Here is a 15826-nt window from a genome sequence, read left to right on the forward strand (position 1 = left end):
GGATCTGTAGACCCCGGCGGTACTGTATAATGCCAGACAAGGAGCCCGGGCAGGGGGGCCTAAGGCCCAGCATTGCCAGTGACTTGCTGTGTAACACTGAGTAAGTCATTGCCTATTTCCGAGTCTCAGTTTCACCATCTATCAAATGAGCATAATAATATCAGTCAGATTTGTCATGAGAATAGGCTAACAGGTCAGAGCACATCTGAAGTCTTTTCATCTCTCTGTTCCATCCCTTATGTAGAGCTCACCCCCTCCCCAGGGCATGCCCTTGACTGCTGAGTGTGGCAGCAGCCCATGGAAGGGAATGGCGTTTCTCTCTCGAGTCAGATTCTTGGTCTAGCTTTCCAACCTTCAGCCCCAAGTGACCTCATTTTTGTAGCAAACCAGGCAATGAGGAAACATGGAATCCCTTCTTTTCCACCATCCAGTCACTTGGCAGGAGGCTACAGTTCACTGAAGAAAGTGATGTAGCTGCAGTGGCTGGCAGCCAGACTTCAGAAGAGGCCTTTGAGACTTAGGCTGGGATTAGAATGAAGACAGGTCAGCTTCAGTACTCCTCTAGATTGTTCACCTGTGGCCCCAGCACCCTGGGGTGTGAGTCAAGCAGCCCCATCCATGGTCTGGGTGATTGCAGCACCACCACCTGCGTTAGTGGATCTTTCTTGAGCCATTTAGTCCACCAATCTGGTCTGACCACCGCTGGGAGCTTGCATTCTTTGACATCCTGTCATGTGCTCTGGAGACCTAGCAAGTGATATTCATGTTCTCCCTCTGTCTCCTCCTCATAGAAGCATTTGTCCAGGGCAAGACAGGATGCACTTTGACAGCCCTCTGTTCAGATCTTTGCCCCAAGTCTCCAGAAAAGCAGCCTTAACCAGGAGTCTTCATGCTGTTCTAAAGAAGCAGACTCCCTGTTCATGCTTCAGCTCTCTCCCAGGAGGTCATCCTCCCCAAAACTCTATGAAAAAGATACACCTTCTCTTCTCTGATAGATGTCAAGGGGTGATGTCCCTCCACATCCCAATAAAGCTATGACAAGACAGGGGCAAGGGATCTCACGGTCTGTTCTTGCTATAAGAAGCCCTTTTTCGGAAAAAGTAATAAAGAAAGAAATCAGCCAATCCCTCCTCGATGCCATCACCTCTTCTTGGTGATTTTTCGGGGAAGGAGTGGGCGGGTTGCTATGGCAACAGATGCGAGCTCCTCTCAGTAAAGAAGGGACCTTGATATTTTTTTCTCTCATTCTCTCTCTTTGCTGTGTGTGTGTGTGTGTGTGTGTGTGCGCGCGCGCGCTGCGCATGCCTATGCCCACACCAGGAAAATTTTTTTAGAACTATAGAAAGTCTTTCTCTTCTCTCAGCTCCCCAAATATGGAGTGATGAAAAACCACTTACTCCTGCAGGCCAGGGAAGATTTGGGATAGTTCAGGGGAGAAGGGAGAGGTCGTGTGAGGTTCCTTTTCCCTACCCTTTTACTAGAGATTGCATGCAACAGGGAGAACTCCACAAATGGGTTCAAGGACTGGAAAGAAGAGAAGGTACTGGGTGGAGAGAGGTTAGTTAGGGATAGATGATGCAAGAGCCCAACAAGTCACATCAGAGAGAAAGGGCAACAGAGGTGCATAGAGGCTAGGGGTGCATGCAAATCCATGCATACCATGGGATACTGAGAAAGACCCAGGGTAGAGTCAGATGTGGACACAAACACACACATGGACACAGAGAAGACACACAGAAAACTGCAAACATATAAATACATACAGGCACAAACATAGAACTACATACAACACAAGAAGTCATAGACAGTTTTTTTAAATAAAGACAGGCATAGATATATAAAGATACAAAAATACTACTATAAAGATACTGCAGACAGGCACACAAAGACATACAAATGCAGTCATGGTCAAATGGACACACATACGTGCACACTCTCACAGTCTGAAGATCCCTCCCTTCAATGGCCACTGTCTCTAAACAGCAGTGCATCGCTAAGAATGCTGCAGGCTCCCCCAGTAGATTTGGCTGAGTGGTTCCTGCTCTCTATTTCTTCTACATACTCACTCCAAAGCCCCTCTCTCAATTCATTCCCTTGCCCACTTTCCTATAGTTTATAGGCTCTGAAGTCTCCCCCATCCCAGGCTTCTAACTCTTACCCTGTTTTGCTGCTGCTGGCTGCCGCTTGGGGTGACTCAGCCAGGCCAGGATGACTCACTCTGTCAGTATTTTTAGCAGCGGCCAGGAGCTCTCTAGTGTGCCAGCCGCCCCCCTCCTCCTGCTTGCTATTTTCGAACCATCACTGGTGATATAAATAGCTCCTCTCCCACGGCCTGAAGCTGCTGCCAGGCTATTTTTGGTTCTGCACGGTTAAAAATAGCTCCACAGAGGTGGGAGGCAAGGGGAGTGGGAGCCGGCCTAGGGAGAGGAGACATTGGGGCACACAGAGCTTCTCAACTTGAATCAGAGTGGGCGAACTAAGATGAGCCTTTTTATACTCCCTCTTTTTTCCCTTTCTAGACTCTTCTTTCTTTTCAGAGTGCCTCTCTTTCCCCCAGTCTATTCTCCTGGAAAAATCCGAGGGCTCTTCCCTTGAGCCCAGTTCTCTCCCATGCTTACTTCACTCTGAGAGCTCAGAAATCTTGACCTCTGAGACCCCTCCCATATTCATCCTCAGAGGAAGGGGAGACATCTAAATGGGGCCTACATCTGAGCAGTGTGTGGACTCAAGGTCTACTTTGATGGCCCAGGCAGGCCATAGACAATAAGACTTTCCTGGTTCTTATTTCAGAACCATGGACAGCGGTCGGCGGCTCATTCTTTCACTACGCTCTGTTCTGCTTGCTGAAGACCAGCTGGACCCAACCCACAGACACTTACCATGGAGAGGGACACCAAGAATGTCTCTCACCCAGGGCTAAAGCTTCATCAGTGGGTGAAGAAAACAGGACCACCACCCTGGCTTTTCATACAAGAAGGCCATCCAAAGATCAAGGGCTTGTCCGAACAGAAGCTTGAGGGAGGGTTGGGTGGGTACATCAGGGGTAAGATAGAAATGAAAATGGAACTATCCCTCTGTCACCAGATAAATAGGGTTAGAGATTGTGACAGACACACACACCCTTTCTCTCTAACTCAGTTGTGCCGCTGAACACAGGGTGGTTGATGGAATGGCCCCAACATCTGCCAAAATGGCAAACATGGTCAAGATCAGGCTCTCAGACACCCTTTGCTTCGGCTGTCTCCTCCTCCCAGCTTGCTTCTCTTGCCACCGCCCTTTTCCACGAGGAGCGAGAAGTTCATTGACCTTAAATTTCACTTCTTGGTGTCAAAGTTTAACTCCACCCTCGCTATGTGACATTCTACAGTCAGGCCAATGCCCCTCCCTCATTTTTAAAAGTGGCCTCATTTCCAGCCCCTCGAGTGATTTCACACAGCCCCTTAGTCCCCAAATGAGATTTCACATAAACTGTGCCCAGGCCACTTCCTTCTCCTTTTATGAGGGAAAAGAAAGGAACCCCGTAGCCCCTGTAAAGAGCAATCACTGGTGCTGAAAAGAGAAAATAGAAAGAAGGGATAGGGCAAAGGTGACAAGACTGTCAAAGAAAGGAAGGAGATGAGAGAGAGAGAGAGAGAGAGAGCAGGAGGGAAACGTTTGAGGGGTAGAGGGCGCAAGAAGCTGAGACAGACCACCAAGCAGGCAATGAGATGAAGAAACTAGTTCAGGCCGAGGGAGGGGGATAGATGAAGAGTTGAAGGTAGAAAGACTAAGAGTCTTAGCACTTCAAGACGGGGAGGGGTTAGGAGGGAGTGTGGAAAACAGCCTGAAAGAGGAAAAGGGTCCCTAGCAGGTGCAAGGACCTTGCAAGGTCCAGCACATTCCCCTCCCTTCTCTGCTGCTTCCCCATCCTCCCGGCCGGAGGCGGGGGAGCCCTCCGGAGCGCTGCGGAGGCAGCTAGGCTCCGCCCGCCGCCGCCGCGGCAAACGCCGGAGGATTCCTCTCCAAATATGGAGCTGGGATTCCCCGGCCCGCCCCCGGCCCCGGCCCGCGGGGAGACTCCGGCTTGCAGTCCTGCGGGGGGAACCTCTCACTTTGGGGGCTGACAGTGGGGGCGGGTAGGGGGAAGGGGGGTACCTAGGTGCAGACTCAGATCCTCACCGCGCTCTGGTTCCCTGCCTCAGTTTCCCCCGTCAGTAGTGGACAGGAAAACGAGGGATCACTGCAGATGACAGCGTGGGTGCTGGGGTTTCTATTCTTGGCTGTGGGGAATTAGAAGCAAGGCCAGATTCAGCTGGTCCCTCTTCCTCAGGACCCACTTTCTACCCCTTCCCGGGGACTTAGTCCCCCACCCCACCCACCGTGTAACTCTGCTGCTAAGTCGCCACAGCCTGGCTTTGGAAAGGAGGGTGGGGAGGGCGCTTGTTCTTTGAAAGTGACTAAGGGAATCCCAGACTGAGGAATCCCTCGAGAGAAACCCCAGCTGTGACCTCCCGCACGGAGGCCAAGGAGAGCCTCTCCCCTCCTGTGAGCGTGACCTTTGTCTGGCAAATAGGGAGGGGGGGTGTGTGGACAAGCCTGCCTTTCCCCCACCTCCTTCTCTCCTTCGGAAAATCGATGTCAGACGCAGCCCCTCCCTGCCCTCTCCATCTTCTGTAGACGCTTCTGGCCGCCTTCGCCCTGCCTCTCCCCTCGGCTCAACGCGCTGGGACGCGGGGTCTGCACCCGGTCGCGGGCCTTCCTAGCGCAGCCCCCGCCTGCAGCCCGGCCGCCGCCAGCCCAGCCCCCTCCCGGCCGCGGCCCGCCCCCCCCCGGTGGCCCCCTCCCGCTCTCGCTCTACGTCACGGGATGACGTCGGCAGCCGGGCGGGAGGAGGAGCCCCCCCAGCGGCTCCCGCTGCAGCTCGCCTAGCCCGGCCTCCCGCTCTCCCGCCCCCTTTCTCTCGGGCGAGCCCCCCACGCCTGGCAGGAGCTATATAAGACGGAGCGAGGCAGGCGAGGGGGCAGCGCAGCCGAGCGGAGCCCAGGAGAGGAGAGGAGAGCGCGAGCGCAGCCCGAGCGAGAGACGGGGAAGCCGGCAGGAGGAAGCCACCGGCGCCTCGGGAGAGAACCGCAGGTGTTCGGAGCGCCGGAGCCGGAGCTCCGCGGCGTCCAGGCATGTACCGCTCCACCAAGGGCGCCTCCAAGGCGCGCCGCGACCAGATCAACGCCGAGATCCGGAACCTGAAGGAGCTGCTGCCGCTGGCCGAAGCGGACAAGGTCCGGCTCTCCTACCTGCACATCATGAGCCTCGCCTGCATCTACACCCGCAAGGGCGTCTTCTTCGCTGGAGGTGAGCACGGGGACTGCCGGAGACCCGAGCTGGCGGACTACCGGGGACGGGGAGCTAAGGGGACCGACCCGCTGGGACTGCCGCCTGGGTAGGGGGGCGAGCTGGGAAGAGAAAGGGACCTCCCACTTTTCCTCCTGAGCTCTTAGAGCTGGATGAGTGAGGTCTAGAGAGCTTGGACCGTCTCCCTGGTGCCGGACTTACGAGGAGAGCACAGTCAGGACAATGGCCCCAGGTCCCAGCAGCGCAGAGGCGCTCCGGGAGCCCGGAGAGGGAAGCCCGGGAAGTTGCGGAGATAGAGCCGCCAGAGCCTGGGAAAGCGAAGCCGCTGTTCGCGGTGCTGACAGGGCTTCTGCCGCCCTCGAAGCGCTCTCCGCGGTACCGAGGGCACCGCCGGCTTTCGAGGCGCTGCCCGTGGTGCTGAACAGCAGGGCAGGCTCGAAAGCGCTGTCCATGGTCCAGAAATCCAGAAATGTGGAAGCCCCGGCCTCGACTTAAAAATCCAGCAACAGGTTCCCTGAGCAAGAGTCGCAGGCAGTGGGTCAACAGGTGTGTGCAGAGGCAGGTCCATGAGCTACTCCTCTGGATTTTCTGAATTTCACTTTCTGCGTTCCTCAGTTCTGCTTTGCATGCTAGTCTTGCTCCTGACTCACCATGTCTTCTCACCCTGCAGGCACTCCTCTGGCAGGCCCCACGGGGCTTCTCTCTGCTCAAGAGCTTGAAGACATAGTGGCTGCACTACCGGGCTTTCTGCTTGTGTTCACTGCTGAGGGGAAGCTGCTGTATCTGTCTGAGAGCGTCAGTGAGCATCTAGGCCACTCCATGGTGAGTGCTTGAGGGGGCCTCTCTCACCTTTGGCTGGGGAACACTTGGGACACACGAGCTTTCTACTTCTGAAAATATAAGAATTACTTGGGAGCAAGGACTTGTACCCTGCAAGATGCTATGTGTCAGAATTTTCTCTGATGCCTTCACTAATGGTTATCTCTTCTTCACCATTCTCTAGGTGGACCTGGTTGCCCAGGGTGACAGTATCTACGACATCATTGACCCAGCTGACCACCTAACTGTGCGCCAGCAACTCTCCCTGCCCTCTGCCCTGGACACCGGTGAGAGCCCCTTTCTCACTCCCTCAATCTAATCTCCCTCCTGCTGCCTTGCTTCCCCCCATCTGCCATCTTTCCCAGCCATTCGCCCTCTTATCAGTTTCTCTCTTCACTCACCTAGATCGCCTCTTCCGCTGTCGCTTCAACACCTCCAAGTCCCTTAGGCGCCAGAGTGCAGGCAACAAACTGGTGCTTATTCAAGGCCGATTCCACGCTCACCCACCTGGAGCTTATTGGGCAGGAAACCCCGTGTTCACAGCTTTCTGTGCTCCACTGGAACCAAGACCCCGCCCTGGCCTTGGCCCTGGCCCTGCTTCACTCTTCTTGGCCATGTTCCAGAGCCATCATGCTAAGGACCTGGCCCTACTGGACATCTCTGAGAGGTAAATCCAGAGTTTTCAGACCCTAGGAGGGAGGCAGACCAGAGATGAGGGGACCCTAGATTTGGAAGCCAGGGGCTGGGAGGATGGAATCTAAGGGGGCAGAGGACCTTGGCGGGAGTGAGAGGCCTGGGCCAAGCAGGGAAAACAGAAAGCTGACCTCACCCTTTCCACTTTCCCAGTGTCCTAATCTACCTGGGCTTTGAGCGCAGTGAACTGCTCTGTAAGTCATGGTATGGACTGCTGCACCCTGAGGACCTGGGCCATGCTTCTGCTCAACACTACCGCCTGTGTGAGTGTCCAGAGAAGCCGGGGACAAGACAGGGAGCTGGAGAAGTGCATGGGAGACCCGACCAAGAAGGGCTGTGATCAAGACTGATGCTGAGTAGATGCTAGAGGCCAACAGTTTTAGATGCTGTAGGGTGAACATTAGGGTGAGGAGTCAAGGTGGGAATAGCATCAGAACTGGGGGAACTCCGAGTGGTGAGGTCAAGGTGGGGAGCTGAACGGAGCAGGTGAGGCTAGTCAGAAGAGGATGTCTTGGATACCCCAACTCAGTAGAGAGGTCAGTAGGGCAATAGTTTAGGTGGTATTGTCTGATGTGCATTCTAACTCTGCATTTTTTCTTTTTCCTCAGTGGCTGAGAGTGGAGATATTCAGGCAGAGATGGTAGTGAGGCTGCAGGCCAAGCCTGGAGGCTGGGCATGGATTTATTGCCTATTACACTCAGAAGGTCCAGAGGGCCCCATTATTGCTAATAACTACCCAATCAGGTGAGCTGTAAGGCAAGAGCTGGGGAGGGGGAGCAGCTGAGGTGGGCATGGAGGAGACACAAATTGAGGAACTGCTTGGGAATGGACATCACATCCTTATAGGTGGTCACTTCTCTCCTCTGCAGCAATATGGAGGCCTGGAGCCTTCGCCAGCAGCTGAACTCTGAAGACACTCAGGCAGCCTATTTCCTGGGCACCCCAGCCATGCTGCCCTCATTCCCTGAGAACATCCTTTCCCAAGAGCACTGCTCCAGCCCTAACCCACTCTTCGCCCCAGCCTTAGGGGCTCCCAGAAGTACCAGTTTCCCCAGTGCTCCCGAGATGGGTGCTGTCTCAACATCAGAAGAGCTTCCCCGACCTCCCAAAGAGCTGGGTTTCAGTTACCTGACATTTCCGTTTGGCCCTGAGCCTTCTCTTCAAGCCGACCTGAGCAAGGATCTTGTGTGTACTCCACCGTATACACCCCGTCAGCCTGGAGGCTGTGCCTTCCTCTTCAGCCTCCATGAGCCCTTCCAAACCCACCTGCCCACTCCATCCAGCTCTCTCCAGGAACAGCTGACTCCAAACACCAGGACCTTCTCTGATCAGTTGACACCCAGCAGTGCAACCTTCCCAGATCCAATGACTAGTCCACTACAAGGCCAGCTGATCGAAACTTCAGCCAGAAGCTATGAAGATCAGTTGACTCCCTGCACCTCCAACTTCCCAGACCAGCTGCTTCCCAGCACTGCCACCTTCCCAGAGCCTCTGGGCAGCCCTGCCCATGAGCAGCTGACTCCTCCCAGCACAGCATTCCAAGCGCACCTAAACAGTCCCGGCCAAACTTTCCCGGAACAACTGAGTCCCAATCCCACCAAGACTTACTTCGCCCAGGAGGGATGCAGTTTTCTCTATGAGAAGTTGCCTCCAAGTCCTAGCAGCCCTGGTAATGGGGACTGCACACTCCTGGCCCTAGCCCAGCTCCGGGGCCCTCTCTCTGTGGACGTCCCCCTGGTGCCCGAAGGCCTGCTTACACCCGAGGCATCTCCAGTCAAGCAGAGTTTCTTCCACTACTCTGAGAAGGAGCAGAATGAGATAGACCGTCTCATCCAGCAGATCAGCCAGTTGGCTCAGGGTATGGACAGGCCCTTCTCGGCTGAGGCTTGCACAGGTGGGCTGGAGCCACTTGGGGGGCTGGAGCCCTTGGACCCTAACCTGTCCTTATCAGGAGCTGGCCCCCCTGTGCTCAGCTTGGACCTGAAACCCTGGAAATGCCAGGAGTTGGATTTCCTGGCTGACCCTGATAGCATATTCCTGGAAGAGACGCCCGTGGAAGACATCTTCATGGATCTCTCTACCCCAGACCCCAATGGGGAATGGAGCACAGAGGACCCTGAGGCAGCAGTCCCAGCAGGGGCCCCATCACCTTGCAACAACCTGTCCCCAGAAGACCATAGCTTCCTGGAGGACCTGGCCACATATGAAACCGCCTTTGAGACAGGTGTCTCAGCATTCCCCTATGATGGGTTTACTGATGAGTTGCATCAACTCCAGAGCCAAGTTCAAGACAGCTTCCATAAAGGTGAGTCTAGCCCATATATTCCAAGAACTCAAGTCCCTGTCCTGCCAATGAGATGCTGGGGGGAATTAGATGAGTAAATTCCCCTCTCTGTACCTCAATTTTGTTAATGTTGCCTGCTGCCCAGGGTAGCACTGAGAATAAGAACCAATGAAAAACTATATGAAAGTTCCATACAAGTAGGTCTGGAGGGAAGGGGCTAGGGGTGAGGGAAGGGGCTAGGGGTGTAGGATAAAATGCAAGAGAATCCTTGACTAATGGTTTGTACTTCTAAACTCTGAAGAACCTAGATCAGCCATCATCACCCCATTTTACAGATGAAGACAATCTAGGTCCCAGAGTTAAAGAAACTTGTCTAAGGTCATTTACAAACTGATGGAAGAGGCATTAGGGTCCTAGCTCAGTATTCTTACCCCCTAGAGGGAATACAGAGTAAGGGTTTACAGGTGTTTGGAAAAGTAAGAAAGACTCCATGTTATGACTCTGTCCTTCCCAAAACTATAGCCATAATTTTACTTCTTCCATCCAAATTACTCCCCTTTCTGTTGAACCTCTCTCTGGTTATTCAGAGATCATTCAGTTATTGGGCTGACATATTTGAAGCCACACTATGTGCCACATCCTCAACTTATCTTTCCTAATCGGCCTACTGATTGTCCTCTCTCTGTGTGTCTTTCTCCAGATGGAAGTGGAGGGGAAACAACGTTTTGAATAAGTCTGTGACTTAACGTCGTCAAGTATGGCATATTGTCATCAAGACGTGGAGCTGCTCTCCACCCTCCCAGGACTGTTGGGGGGATTCTATGGGCTGGAGGGGGATATATCTGATTCCCCAGGCCCTGCAAGATTGGGTAGGGGGAGGTGGGAGGGCAAGGGAGGGAAGCTTCTTTTTAAAATTTAGAGACTTCCAGCAATCCCAGTTTCCATTTCAATCTGTATTCACTCGTAGTGAGTTTCCTTGAATGGGATTTCAAGCGGAGAATGGGGGAGTCTCACTTCCCCACCCCGCACTGCCCCATAGGCCTGGGCCAGTTCTCCACTCCTGGGGGCCAAGCCACCCCTGGGCCTTGGTGGGGGAAAGGCAGCGCCCATTCAGGCCAGCCTGTGCCCTGAGGGGCTCTTGACACCCACGTAGAATTATCTACACACCAGTAACGGGATTTCAATTCCGATGGACTCTGCCGCCCTGGCGGCCCTTCTTGTGACTTTTGCGCCCCCATGCCTGGGGTGGGGGGCGTGAAGAGACACTACATTCCTTTCCGATGGAGGAAGGCAGACCTGCCGCTGTCACACGTGTGCTTGCACGAGTGCGTGTACTTGGTGCGGGACTCACCCGGCTGCCAGACTGCCTGGGCCTGCCCTGGGGGCCACCTCGTGGTGCTGCGGTGACTTTGTAGCCAACTTTATAATAAAGTCAAGTTTGCCTTTTTGGTACTCATAATGTGAAGCTCCGTGTAAATAAAAAGGGAAGGGCGGAGACCTGAGAAGGTTGAGAGGCCCAAATGAGAGTCTGGGGGGGTCAGGAAGCCAAACCTGGACCCGTTGGCCTTTCTTTATTCATTCATTCCTTTGTTCGTGCAACATCTGGGTGGACAGTGAGTGGTCTGCCCGGTGCTAGAGGATGGAGAGTTTGGGGCTGAAAGAGATGCTACAACTTGTCTTCCAGGCACATTGGCATCTAATACTAGAGAGTACTGGAGTCTCCTCCACATTCATCCCCGAAGTGCTCATAGTGTGGGAGGGCAGGAGAGCCTGTGAGTGGGTGTGGGGTTCCACCTGGCATTTTCCTCGACATGGGTTTGAAGTCTCAGAACATGGGTTTCGTTCTTCAGCCTCATCCTGTGGGGAAACAACTTCCCTTTGTGGTCCACTGGAAATGATAACCACCTTGCACTGGTCTTTCAGCTGACAAACACCTCACCATCTCTTAGCCACTGCAGTGAAGTCTCTAAACAGATGTATTAGCACAATTTCACTAATAAAGTGAGGATTACAGGTGAAAAGTGACTTCCCCCCCACAGTTGGTGAGAGGCATAAGTGGGCAACATACCAGTGTTGCCTGCTTCCAAGAGCAGGGCTGGCTCTTCCGCCCCCAAAGCCCCTGAACCACCATCTCAAATCATCCCACCCCAGGTTACCCGAGAAGGGCAGGCTCTGGCTGAAGCAGAGGGGCATCTTCCCCTCGGTCTGCATGCTAGCGCAGACACCAAACTTCTGAGCAGGATGTAACTTAGTGAGTCAAGAGAAAAAGTTTACAAACATACTGTTCTCCTCCAAGCTTTAGGGCCCAACAGCCATAGGGGCTGGTTGGGGGAGAAAATGAAAATTAGATGGAAAAGAGCAGGATTCAAATCCACCAAGACTTTGCCTCGTGGGACCTGAGCCTCGGTTTATTCCCCAGTAAAACTGGGGCTGCAGAGAATGGCATCTCCCCCCAAAGATGCTGCTCTGACTTCATGGGGTCTCTTTATGAGGAGCATGAACACGCTGGAGCCATTAAAGTGAACCAAAAGGCAGTGGTGACCTCAGGGCTTAGAGGAAGTTTCTTTTTCTCAAGAAGAATAAAGTCCAGGCCCCAACCTTCCCTCCAGTGAAATGTGGGCGCTGGATGTCAAGAGCTAAGAACACAACACTGAGAACTCCCCCAGACCTCCTCTCAGTCCAGATGCGCCAGCTCTGGGACTGGGCCCTTCAGAGGGCCCGTGGGAAGGAGGACATTACAGGGACATGCCACCGCTTTTCCACCTGGGATGAATCCTTGGGTTAACAGGAAGATGAAGTCTTGCTCCTTACCCTCCTGCACATCTGTTCTCCAATTTGGACAAAAGAATTGGGCTGTAAGCCCCACGAGAACCCTGCCTTAGCTCCCTCACCAGCACCAAGCACAGGGCAAGGCACATAGCAGGCTCACTAGAAATATTTGAGAGGACCATTTCTGAAGACTGTCCCAAGGATTTAAATAGAGAGTCACCAATTTTTACAACAACAAAAAAATTGTTCCTAAGTTCCCCGGAGGGCAAGGGTTGTAACTCTTAGTTTTGAATCTTAAGTAACTATAAGCTCAAGACACACATTGGAGTCCCATCTAAAACCTCCCTGGTGGTCGTCAAAAACAAGGGAACTCTGAGAAGCTGCAATAACTAAGAGGAACCGAAGGGAGCAGGATGATGAAATATAACATGGTGCCTGACCATGGTGCCTGACCACTCCGCCTGGTGGCGCAGTGGATAGAGCATCAGGCTGGGATGCGGAGAACCCAGGTTCAAGACCCCGAGGTCGCCAGCTTGAGTGCGGGCAAAAGCTCACCAGCTTGAGCCCAAGGTCGCTGGCTCGAGCAAGGGGTTACTCGGTCTGCTGAAGGCCCGTGGTCAAGGCACATATAAGAAAGCAATCAGGCCCTGGCCGGTTGGCTCAGTGGTAGAGCGTCGGCCTGGCATGCAGAATTCCTGGGTTCGATTTCCGGCCAGGGCACACAGGAAAGAGCCCATCTGCTTCTCCACCCCTCCCCCTCTCCTTCCTCTCTGTCTCTCTCTTCCCCTCCCGCAGCCGAGGCTCCATTGGAGCAAAGATGGCCCGGGCGCTGGGGATGGCTCCTTGGCCTCTGCCCCAGGCACTAGAGTGGCTCTGGTTGCAACAGAGCGATGCCCCGGAGGGGCAGAGCATCGCCCCCTGGTGGGCAGAGTGTCGCCCCCTGGTGGGCGTGCTGGGTGGATCCCTGTCGGGCGCATGCGGGAGTCTGTCTGACTGTCTCTCCCCGTTTCCAGCTTCAGAAAAAAAAAAAAAAGAAAAAAAAAAAGAAAGCAATCAATGAACAACTAAGGTGTCACAATGCACAACGAAAAACTAATGATTGATGCTTCTCATCTTTCCGTTCCTGTCTATCCCTGTCTATCCCTCTCTCTGATTCTCTCTCTGTCTCTGTAAAAAAAAACAAAACAAAACCATATATATATAATGGTTATATATATAATATATAATATATATATATAACATTGTATTCTGGGTGGGGTCCAGGTCCAGAAAGACACTATTGGTTAAAAACTAAAGAAATATGGCCCTGGCCGGTTGGCTCAGCGGTAGAGTGTCGGCCTAGCGTGCGGAGGACCCGGGTTCGATTCCCGGCCAGGGCACACAGGAGAAGCGCCCATTTGCTTCTCCACCCCTCCTCCGCGCTTTCCTCTCTGTCTCTCTCTTCCCCTCCCGCAGCCAAGGCTCCCTTGGAGCAAAGATGGCCCGGGCGCTGGGGATGGCTCTGTGGCCTCTGCCCCAGGCGCTAGAGTGGCTCTGGTTGCAACATGGCGACGCCCAGGATGGGCAGAGCATCGCCCCCTGGTGGGCAGAGCGTCGCCCCTGGTGGGCGTGCCGGGTGGATCCCGGTCGGGCGCATGCGGGAGTCTGTCTGACTGTCTCTCCCTGTTTCCAGCTTCAGAAAAATGAAAAAAAAAACAAAAAAACTAAAGAAATATGAATAAGGTATGAACTTTAGTCGATAATACCAGTATTGGCTCGTTAACTGTGACAAATGTACCATAAAAGTGTAAGATGTTACTAGGGAAACAACAGGTATGCAGTATATGGGAACTCTCCAAACTGTTTTCAAAACATTTCTGCAAATCTAAATCTATTCTGAAATAAATAAAAAGCTTCTTTAAAGAGTGAAACTAGCCCTGGCCCAATAGCTCTGTTGGTTAGAGCATTGTCCTGATACGGCAAGGCTGCAGGTTCGATCCCCAGTCAGGGCAGATACGAGACTCAACCAAAGAATGCACAAATAAGTGGAGCAACAAACTGATGTTTCTCTCTCCCTTCCTCTCTCCTTAAAAATTAATAAAGAGTTTCACTGGTGATTGGTGGTGGTGGTGGGTAGAGAGTGTGTGTTTTGTTGAGAAGGCACCAAGCTCCTGACTTCAGAAAGAGAGATCTCGAAACCAAACTCATTGGAGAGAAAAAATTAAGAGCCAATGGCTCCACCTGCTGGACAGAGAGGCATCCGCATCTGTTCCCCTCACTGGCGAGGTCCCTGAAGCCGGATCTCTCAGCCATTCCCCTGAGGGCAGAATGTAGGAGAAAGCTCAAGAATTGGGGTCGTAAAGACTGAGCTCAAATGAGAGCTCTGCAGCCTCATTTTTTCATGTGATAAATATTTACAACACCTGCAGGTGCCAGAAACTGTTCTGGGTGATGGGGATACAGCAGTGAACAAAACACACAAGGTCCCTGGGCTCACAGTGCCTACCTGCCGGCTGTGGGAGACACAGCATAAATTAAACAGTTGGCAAAGAGTGTTCAGTCTGCTCAGTAAGGGAAAGAACCAGTTCTCTGAAGGCAGGAACTGTGTCGATCACATTTAGTCTGTGCCTGATACATAAGCTACTCAAAAACTGCTTTTCGGCCCTGGCCGGTTGGCTCAGTGGTAGAGCGTCGGTCTGGCATGCAGAAGTCCCGAGTTCAATTTCTGGCCAGGGCACACAGGAGAAGTGCCCATCTGCTTCTCCATCCCTCCCTCTCTCCTTCCTCTCTGTCTCTCTCTTCCCCTCCCACAGCTGAGGCTCCATTGGAGCAAAGATGGCCCGGGTGCTGGGGATGGCTCCTTGGCCTCTGCCCCAGGCGCTAGAGTGGCTCTGGTAGCAACAGAGAGACGCCCCGGAGGGGCAGAGCATCGCCCTGGTGGGCAGAGCGTTACCCCCTGGTGGGCAGAGCGTTACCCCCTGGTGGGCGTGCCGAGTGGATCCCGGTCGGGCGCATGCGGGAGTCTGTCTGACTGTCTCTCCCATTTCCAGCTTCAAAAAAAACAAAACAAAAAAAACTGCTTTTCAAATGATGTTCATCACAAGGTTGTGTGTGTGTGTGTGCACGTGCATGTATAATGCAAATAAAATATCTAAGAGTCGAGGACCTGGTTAAATAAGTTATGGTCCACCCATAACACAGAATACTAAGCAGTCATCAAAAATGGCTTAAGGAAGATAGTGATAAAACATGTTCTAAATAATTGCCCAGTTAAAATGAAATATAACAGGCCTGACCAGGCAGTGGCGCAATAGATGGGGTGTCGGACTGGGATGTGAGGGACCCAGGTTTGAGGCCCCAAGGTTGCCAGCTTGAGTGCAGGCTCATCTGGTGTGAGCAAGGCTCACCAGCTTGAGCCCAAGGTTGCTGGCTCGAGCAAGGGGTCACTCCGTCAGCAGTAGCCCCCCCCCACCCCCCCACCCCTCACCCCCCGGTCAAGGCACATAGAAGAAAGCAATCAATGAGCAACTAAGGAGCCGCAATGAAGAATTGATGTTTCTCATCTCTCTGTCTGTCCCTATATGTCCCTCTCTCTGACTCTATCTCTGCCACACAAAAAAAGAAAAAAAAAAGAAAAAATATAACAAGACTGACTGGTAGTGGTACAGTAGATAGAGTGTCAATCTGGAACTCTGAGGTTCCTGGTTCGAAACCCCAGGGTTGTTGGCTTGAGCGCAAGGTTGCTGGTTTGAGTGTGGGATCATCAACATGATCCCAAGGGTGCTGACTTAAACAAGGGATCAATGGCTCGGTTTAAGCCTCCCAGTCAGGCACATATGAGAAGCAATCAATGCACAACTAAAGTGACACAACTGAGTTGATGTTTCTCATCTCAGTCTTCCCTCTTGCCCTTCCTGTCTCTAAAAAAAGAAAAGAAAATTAAATATAACAGTA

The 15826-nt window shown here is 52.9% G+C and overlaps 1 protein-coding gene across 1 annotated transcript; it reads left to right on the forward strand.

Moving 5' to 3' along the window:
* The first annotated feature begins 5068 nt into the window (after positions 1-5068).
* Positions 5069-9853, forward strand: NPAS4 (neuronal PAS domain protein 4). Its single transcript, XM_066254067.1, has 8 exons — positions 5069-5328; positions 5999-6150; positions 6332-6434; positions 6553-6814; positions 6994-7103; positions 7449-7584; positions 7710-9145; positions 9825-9853. The coding sequence occupies exons 1-8, from the start codon at positions 5154-5156 to the stop codon at positions 9851-9853; spliced, it is 2403 nt and encodes an 800-aa protein (XP_066110164.1). The 5' UTR covers positions 5069-5153.
* The last annotated feature ends 5973 nt before the right edge of the window (positions 9854-15826 follow it).

Source organism: Saccopteryx bilineata, chromosome 1, assembly GCF_036850765.1.
Source record: "Saccopteryx bilineata isolate mSacBil1 chromosome 1, mSacBil1_pri_phased_curated, whole genome shotgun sequence".
Taxonomy (NCBI): Eukaryota; Metazoa; Chordata; class Mammalia; order Chiroptera; family Emballonuridae; genus Saccopteryx; species Saccopteryx bilineata.

Coding starts and splice junctions, on each gene's coding strand:
- NPAS4 (XM_066254067.1), top strand. CDS start 5,154: ATGTACCGCTCCACCAAGGGCGCCTCCAAGGCGCGCCGCGACCAGATC. Junction 6,151..6,331: donor AGCATCTAGGCCACTCCATG/GTGAGTGCTTGA, acceptor ACCATTCTCTAG/GTGGACCTGGTTGCCCAGGG. Junction 6,815..6,993: donor CTACTGGACATCTCTGAGAG/GTAAATCCAGAG, acceptor CCACTTTCCCAG/TGTCCTAATCTACCTGGGCT.